Here is an 8,660-nt window from a genome sequence, read left to right as displayed (position 1 = left end):
GTGACGGGGGGTGGGGGCCGCGGAGGAGAGTGGCGGTGGGGTCGGGCCTTCCTCGTCTTACTCGTGCCTCCCCCCGGCATTCTGTGAGGGTTTGCCTCCCCTTGCAAGCGCCTCTTTGTAGAGAAGGAGGGGCAGCACGGGGGAGAGCTGGGCTCGGCCTTGCCCTGGGCTCGGCCTTGCCCTGGGCTGAGCGTCCGGCGGGTCCTTGCAGCTCTTCGGGGTGTTCGTGCGTGTCCGTGTGGGTTTTGGCATGCTTGGGCTCCCTGAACTTTTACGGGTCAAAATAAGCACCTTCCGTTCCCCGCAGGGTTGTTTCTTTATAGTGACTCAGGAAACCCATGTAATGGTCATATTACCAGCTTTTAAACCTGTAACTGGGTTGAAAGCTACTTTGTCATTACTGTTAAAGGTAGGTGATGTTTTCAGACACTTGCTCTGAGTTGGTGACAGGATCTGGCCAGGATAGTGTTATTTAGCTTTTTCTTTATAACGCCTAACTGCTTTTTAAAGGACATCTGTTTGCCACATGTGTGCTACCATTAAGTAACAATCACAAAACTAGCTTTTTGGAAGTAAATAACGTTAACAGATTAAAAAAGTGATGATAATTTAAGTATAATGATACTGATGCTTAGTGCTTGGCTGGAGTGTTTTTGCTTGGAGAGCCAAACTGTTTTAGAAGGGTGAATCTTTCATTAGCAGGCATCTAAAATTGCTAGTCCATTGAGTCTGGCTCTTGCATTGTATAGAAACTCCATTTTACCAAGTTTCCATACAGTTTTTAGTCAAAGTAGGGAATCATGTACATATACTTTCTTCAGTATGTCTAGTATCTTCTTTCTCCAATCTTGAGTCACATGTAGGGATGTGCATAGTGGGAAACATTGCAAGGAATGTGTGTTTCCTCAGACAAAACTTGATCTGGATATAGAACTACTATCTAGTCTGTTCCTCTGTTGCCTAAGAAAATATTTGTGCTAGAAGTCATGACTATATGAATACTCTTCTTTAAGGACTGTGTTGGCGATTGCTGGAGAAGACTTTTCTATCGTTGCCTCTGACACACGACTGAGTGAAGGTTATGCAATTCACTGCCGGGAAAGTCCAAAATGTTACAAACTGTAAGTCCAGATCTTGTAAGAATTGATACAGATCAAAGATATTTTATATTGATGAGCATGTCACCTGCGTGGAATGATCTATCACTTTCTTTAAGCAGAATCCTCAGAAAAAAAGGATAGTAACAAAATTGATTTTGGAGTCACGGTGACTCTTGCTGTAATGCAGGATGTGATGGTGTAAATACAGCCAGATTTCTTGTTGCATGCTCTTGAAGTTAGCTGATAACAGAACATTTTTAGCATGATACAAGGCTTAATGTAAGCTAGGTGGTTTTTTTGCTGGATAATCAGAAGAACTTTTGTCTTAACTGTAGCAAAACTTAATCCTGTGGTAACTCGTTCTGCTTTGTCAGGACACCTGATGTTGGTACGCAAGCGTGCCCACTGCTGCTAGTTGTACTGTGTCTCTCTAGTCCACTATCTGGCACTTTGAAGAGGTGTTTGTTTTAGGAGAGGTAAACCTGTCAGTAGTTCCATTATTGAACTTTTTATGCTCACTGTATGCTTTTCTTGACTCCCCTAGGTTTAAAAATACATATTGTTTACATTCCTTTGACTGTAGCAGGTGCTTACCTAGTAGGCTGTCATCAGCTATGTAAACAATTTTTTTGTGTTTAGGTTTGGTTTTGGGTTTTTTTTTTTTAATAGATGACACAAGATCATATGAACTTATGTTTCTCCTGGCTAACTCCTTACTATATCTTTGACTCTCTGATACTGTCCAAATGGAAATTACTATGGTACAGTCTGCATACTGCACATGATGGCTTTGTGTAATTGTGGTGACAGGCTGAGAGAAGATTTCAGTTTAAATTGTTTTCTGAATGACTGCTTTGTGTTAGTCTGTAAGTATGCGTGAATGGTTGTAGACTCTCACTAATTTACTAGAATTCAAATTTCAAACGTGTGTTCTGTAGTTAGTGTTCACGAAACGTTTTGAAACTGAGCAAAGAGCTAACCTTCTACAATGCATCCGCAGCCAGATAACTTCTGTTGTGCTGACACAGAAAACCACCTGCAGCATAAATGTTATGTAACCATCATACAATCTTAATGCAGTCCTCTGCCCAGATGCAGTAAAACTGGGCTGAGTGATACGATGTAACAGGCTCCCCATCTCAAAACAGATCCTCTAGCAAGACTGAATGGTAATAGCTAGAGTTTAGGGGTGCATGAAGAAATTAAGAATTTCTCTTTGTCAGTCTTGCTGTGGAAGTCAGTGGATTGAAGAAAGACCGCTGCGTGGTCCTGCACTTACTCAGTCCTCTTCAAGATGTAGGTTGCAGTTACCTTTTGTACGCAAAATATCTATTACTACATTTTAGACAGTTGTTTCTGATAGCTTTAGAGAAACAGAAAATACATTTGGTGTTTTCATAATAATCTACTGTGTAAGACAGTGGTATAGTTCATACTAAATCTAAAATCACAACAAAACTTTACGTTTTACAGAACACAACAAACGGTCATTGGATGCAGTGGTTTCCATGGTGACTGCCTTACCCTTACTAAAATTATTGAAGCAAGATTAAAGGTAGCTAACTATCTTATTGTATTTAGAAACTTATATTCTTAGTATCACGTTTAAGACCAATAATTTGATATGTTTTTGCTGGTTTTCTTCAAGTGTTTGTATCATAACTATGGCTGTATTGCTGGTGAAAGATCAGGCAGGGGAAATTGATGCTGTGTTCTTACTAAGTATAACATCACAAATTTAAAGAATGGAAGAGCTGGAGAGGATAATGTTAATGAGGCAGCGTCTATTCTTTGCAAAACTTTGGAGAAATGTTAATTTTTGGCTTGTAAGAAGGCTTTACTTTTAGACCAGTGTATTTTCAGTAATCATGCTAGTTAATAATCTTGCTTAGCATCAGATTCTTCTGTAGTGAGGTTACAGAAAATGTAATTCTGATTGAGTGTAAAATCTAGTGTTTGACTTTCTTCTTGGATGTGCGGTACCATTTGCAGATGTACAAGCATTCCAATAACAAGACCATGACTACTGGGGCTATTGCAGCAATGCTGTCTACAATTCTGTATTCTCGACGTTTCTTTCCATACTACGTTTATAACATAATTGGTGGACTTGATGAAGAAGGTAAGACTTTAAACAAAACAGAAGAAAAGAGGGGCTAAATTTCTGTAGGTGAATAGCTATCCTTTTACATCTCCAGTATACTGATGGAATAACAAAGTTTGTGTTCCTATTCCTAACACCTACCTTTAGGCATTACGGTACTTACACAGGTCAAATGCATATTATGCATCTGACTTGTTTCCGCTACTAACTTGATCTTCCATTTCTGAAGGTCTGAAAGTTTAAAAACCATGTTATAATTATTTGATTACAAGTGAAATCTGCTAATGTTGCTTACCTCTCATACTTTACTCTAGACTGGAGTAACAGCTAGCTTTGTAACAGCTTTGCTGGAATTCTTAATTGTGTCTTTAAAGGAGATATTAGCAGTAAAATTGTGTATATTTTACTCTGGCCTGTCAGTGTGGTAGGGGTTATTAATATGAAGATTTACTCTAGAGACAGGTTTCTACAAAGAGATTTTTAAATCTTAACTAATTTCTAATGAAAATCATGACTTCTACATGGAAGCTGTATTTTAACATATAGCCCTTCTAGGACTTACTGGGCTCTTGTCCAATGACTCGGTTGGGTTGCTGAAATACTGTGTTCTCTGGCTTTGAGCAGGAGCTCAGAGGTGGTCTTGTTTGGATAACTTCAACCATTCCTCACAGTTTGTTGTTACCACTAAGTTATACTGCTTTCCCAGTCTCGCTAAGACATGTCTACGGTATGTGGAGTCTAGAAAGGGATTAGTCTGCTCCACGTAATGGTAAATCTCAGATTATGAGGGTGCTGTAGCAACTGATAAGAATAAGAGTGCAGGTTTGCATGCATGGGCTTAATTTGGGTGCAGCAAGATTGATTCATTCTGATTTAGTGTTACTTTCTGGATCTCTGCTAGCCTTCTCAGGGCTGCTCAGCTACCTGTGCTGTGCTGCCAAGTGCACTGGCCAGTTTATTAAATCAGGTGCAGCCTGTCTGAACAGAAAGCTTAGCTGGGTGCTGCGTTTTGACTAGTATGTCCTCACCAAATGCTGATGCTTCAGAGGTACAGTGTGTCTGCATCTCTGATGCCGGCACAAGCTAATAAGCTTTGCACAACCTGGCCTGACTCCAGAGGGAAGTGCGTAAGAGACCAGAGCATCATCCCTGGTTCCGGGAAGGTGATGCAGAGGCATCCAGGCATGCTCTCTGGAGGTAGTTCAAGAACTGTATTGTTCAAGGACGATGGCTAAACTGCCCCTTTGTGCTAGCTTTAGAACCAGCAGAGCTCTTTGTGCAGCACTGCGCTCTAGCACATTGTCCTGCTTTGGTTATTCTGCATCAGCACTTTTTCTGTGGTAAGTACTGTAGAAAACGTCTGTTAGAGCATGGTTATAGCTTAAATATTGAAAATAACCTTGTGTATAGTACCAGGTCACAACCATAGTGAGCTTACTGTACAAAGCATTGTCTGAACATACTGCAGTATTATTTGGTAAAGGTTTGCTGGGTTCTCTGGTACTCCAGAGACTGCTTATGGAGGAGAGAGCTAGTTTTTGATGTAAATGCTTATCTGTATTGAGAATCTTTCTGGATTGTGATTACATACTTTTTTTTTTTTTTTTTCCTTCCAGGAAAGGGAGCAGTGTATAGCTTTGATCCGGTGGGCTCATACCAGAGAGATTCTTTCAAAGCAGGTGGATCAGCAAGTGCCATGCTCCAACCCTTGCTTGATAACCAGGTGAAATAGTTCTCTCTTTTTAATTCTCTTTTTTTTTCTTTTTATGATCTGAGTAAACATTTGTGACATTCAAATTTATGTAGCTTGACTTTTGGGGAATATTACTTTTGAGAGAAGTTTTAAATGTATTATAGGTAGGACTGTTAATCCATACATTTATAAATTGTGTGGCTCCACCCTCTCAAGAGAAATCAAGGTTTTGCTCTAGAATCTGTTCAGGTTTTTAATATGCTACAAACAGTGGACTGCCTGCTTTTTTAAAATACACGTGAATGTTTTAATTGGGGAATTCTGTTTCCCATAGAAGCTGTTCGGGTGGCTTTTCTGGTTTTTTCCCTAGCTGATAACATAAATATGCCTGTCACTTAGCATGAAATCATACTAAATGAAGAAGATAGAATTAGTAGGTGTATATAACACATATTATCACTTAATTACACTTGTTTAAAAGTCTTAAGTTTTGTAGAACTCGGACGCCATTTTCTAAGAATGTTCTTACATAAAACTGCTGGAGACTTATTCAATTAAATCTGTCTAAAAATACTTAAAGAATATTTTCGTATTTAATTGAAGCTGCTAATTGTTGAATGAGAGAAATACCAAAGCATGTTTTACTCATTTTATTCTCCGATATTGGCATTGGTATTGTTTAGTCAGTTGAGCGTGATGTCAACACAACTTTTGTGCTTAAAAAAGCCATAAGCACTCTTAGTTCTTAGCAGCTGAGAAAGGAATAGAATCTTTCTTTTTTTTTTTTTTAAAACAACTCCAGGTTCTCAGCTTTGACTTAGTTTTGAACTCTATTAACTGAAGAAAATAAAATGTCTTCCGCAGAAACAAAGTTATCATAAGTTGCTTTTTACTGCTTATGAGTTTGAGGCATAGTAAGTGACTCTTCCCTTCCTTTTCCAGTTCCGATGCTTAATAGACACTTAAGTTCATCATCTAAAGTACACTATTTAGTAGGACTGGTTATGCTCCAATATAGACGGTTATTTTTGAATTCTAGGTACATTCAGGAATATTTGCTTTTAAGAAAGCAAACTCCTAACTACAGAATGACTAGAGGAAAGGCTTGCGTGCAGTTCTGATACTGCTAACCCAGTGAGAAGTTTCTGAAGGATTAGATTGGTTCAGATCTGAATGTTCATTGCGATCCTGTATGTGCTGAATGGGCGGGAGGAGCTGTGCTGGCCGTATACCAGATCTGCTTCTAGTCGCTTTTGTAAGAGGATCAGCACTGGCAAAGTTCTGATCGTGCAGCTGTAGACTCTGTGGAGGAATACTTTTGCCAGCTTTGGGTTTCTAAAACAGACCAACCGTTTTGTCTTTTTAAGTTGTCTTAATCTGCTCGTTCTAGTGCAGAGACTGAAACAGCTTTTGTGCTAGATGGATCATGCTTCCTTTAAAACGCATTTTCATCTTATCTTAGATTGGCTTCAAGAACATGCAAAACGTGGAACATGTACCTCTGACCCTGGAGAAGGCTTTGCAGCTGGTTAAAGACGTCTTTATTTCTGCTGCTGAGAGAGATGTGTACACTGGGGATGCACTTAAGATTTGCATTGTCACAAAAGATGGAATTAAAGAGGAGACTGTCCAATTACGAAAAGACTAATTCAGTTCACTTATAAGCACGTAATCTGTGATGTACAATTTACCTGTATTATGAAGACATTTGTCTTATTAAATTTTTTCAAGAAGTCCGACTACTGTAATGCTGAATATTTTCTACCTTTGTTAGAAGTGATTAGTGTGTTTTAGAAACCAGAGCAGTTCATGGTAAGGAGGCGGCTAAGAGTTACAAGTCAGTTTCGTTCATCTCATCGTAATCTATTGATCAATCTAATCCCAATGTCAGTTTACTCCCCTTCTCGCAATCCCTTATGCTACAATACGGAGGAGTTTAAACTTACTAAAATTTAGGTTCACAGACTTTTCTGATAATGCTTTCAGTTCAGCCTTGGTTTAGTGAGAAAAGCATTTGTTGTGTTCACGCTGCCTTCTCTGCGCTTCATAGCTTGCTTTTCCTATCTTTTCCTTTATCTCTCTGACATGCTGTCCTGGCATTTGACCTCTCTGTACTTATTTACAGAGACTATAAATACGAGTCACCTGAAACCAATTTCTCTGTGTAAGAGGGAAGAATGCTAAATGGAGTCTTCGGGAGTTTAGTCCTGGACTCTGCATCTGGGCTCACCTCTACGCATTTCTATTCAGTTAATGCCCAAAATCTGAAGCATCATCCTTTTCTGGCTGCTGATGGAAAATAACTTAGTATGGAGATTCCCGAATGCCTGTTAATGTCTGGGGGCTTTGTTAGCCCTACTACTGCTTTTGATTCTTGGGAAATTGCATCGAGTGTAGACTGTTTGTCTGACGTGCTGTATAGCACTCCTGGAAATTGCCTTGAGTACTAGGACCTTTAGAAAAGCAGAGCTGCATCATCAAGGGCAAAATAATCTCCTCTTGCCTGGGAATCCTTTCACAGTCTGTAGCTATGTAGAAAAGGACATATAAAATACCTCGTTCCTTGAGGTGGCATACTCGTTTTTTAAAAGAACAATTTTGCTGATGTGTTTGACCGTACAGTAACCTTGTCTCCTGTTTGGAGGCGGCTGACTGCCTTCTGTGCAGCATTTCAGGTGCTGTGCTTTTTTCCTAGCTCTGGCTAGTCTTCACCAGCGATGGTAGTCTCAGGCTTTCTAGACAGTTTAAACAGTGGGTAGCATTTTGAACCTCAAGAGTCAAACAGCTAGGGCATTTAAACTGACTAGCTGTATTTAGGAAACCCAGTGAGTGGGAACTCTTAACAGTAGCCGTTTCCCAGAGCGTTCATGAAAACGACCGCTGGGTGCCACTGCTGGGCAGAGTAAGGAGGGAACACCCCATCCCTGGGTGGTTAGGCAGTAAGGAAGGAGCACAGCCTCCCGGTCTGAATAACACTGGGCCTGAAGTCGCTTGGTCACACAAGTCAGAACTTCCATACAGGTTCAGGTAACTTAATGGGGTGTTTAACATTATTTGCAAAAGTCACCTTAAGTGGACAAGGTCAGTTGTATGAATGACTGTAGCTATACGCTGTTCTGTACTGAGCAAACTGCACATGGTGCAATAATTCTAAGAACAGAAAGCTTGTGTATATTTAAAGTACAAATCAGCAAGACCAGATTAAATACATGCTCTGTTACTTCTATAAAATTCAATTAAAGCACTTTAAGCTCGGCTATCTTTGATACCAGATTTATGTTGAATTGCTCAAGTGTTTCACAATAGACTGTTACAGCTTTATGCAGAGTTGAAGTCTAGGGAAACTGAATAGTATTTAAGTTACAAAGAAAAGCAGCTGAGGGTAACAAGTTGACGTGCCTGCCTTTGCAACAGGTCTGTTTGCAGCATGCAAGATCTAAACAGTGAAGGGAAGGGGAGCTATCTAATTTGTACCTGAATTAATTTAATGTTCTTGCAGGATGCCAGATGTGTAGGAGAGTTGCACTGATTCAATTAAAAAAAAAAATTGATGCATTTGGATGCTTTTATATTTAAGGGTAAATTTTACATCCAAAATAAATGCATGTCCAACAGACTTTAGGAATTACTTGTTTTAGTTTGAGGTGTCTAGGCCTGTCTCTGTAAGTTGTTTTAGGAGAAATACAAGGTGATTAGAGTGTTCAGGTCTCATTTGCAATCTCAGAAGAGATACAACAGGTACCGGGGATGCAAGTTTTCCTGC

At 39.7% G+C, this 8,660-nt stretch overlaps 1 protein-coding gene across 1 annotated transcript; it reads left to right on the top strand.

The window, feature by feature from the left end:
* Positions 1-1,008: 1,008 nt before the first annotated feature.
* Positions 1,009-6,635, top strand: PSMB1 (proteasome subunit beta 1; the record flags this gene model as incomplete). The annotated part of the gene is made up of 5 exons (XM_009281808.2): positions 1,009-1,121; positions 2,574-2,655; positions 3,093-3,222; positions 4,821-4,927; positions 6,360-6,635. Coding segments are annotated over 5 exons (618 nt in total), but the record flags the coding sequence as incomplete, so codon positions are not given.
* Positions 6,636-8,660: the final 2,025 nt, after the last annotated feature.

The sequence above is a fragment of the Aptenodytes forsteri genome, unplaced genomic scaffold (genome assembly GCF_000699145.1).
Source record: "Aptenodytes forsteri isolate BGI_AS27 unplaced genomic scaffold, ASM69914v1 Scaffold132, whole genome shotgun sequence".
Classification (NCBI taxonomy): Eukaryota; Metazoa; Chordata; class Aves; order Sphenisciformes; family Spheniscidae; genus Aptenodytes; species Aptenodytes forsteri.
The sequence above is the reverse complement of the archived record's forward strand: the minus strand, read 5'-3'. Positions and strand labels throughout refer to the sequence as shown.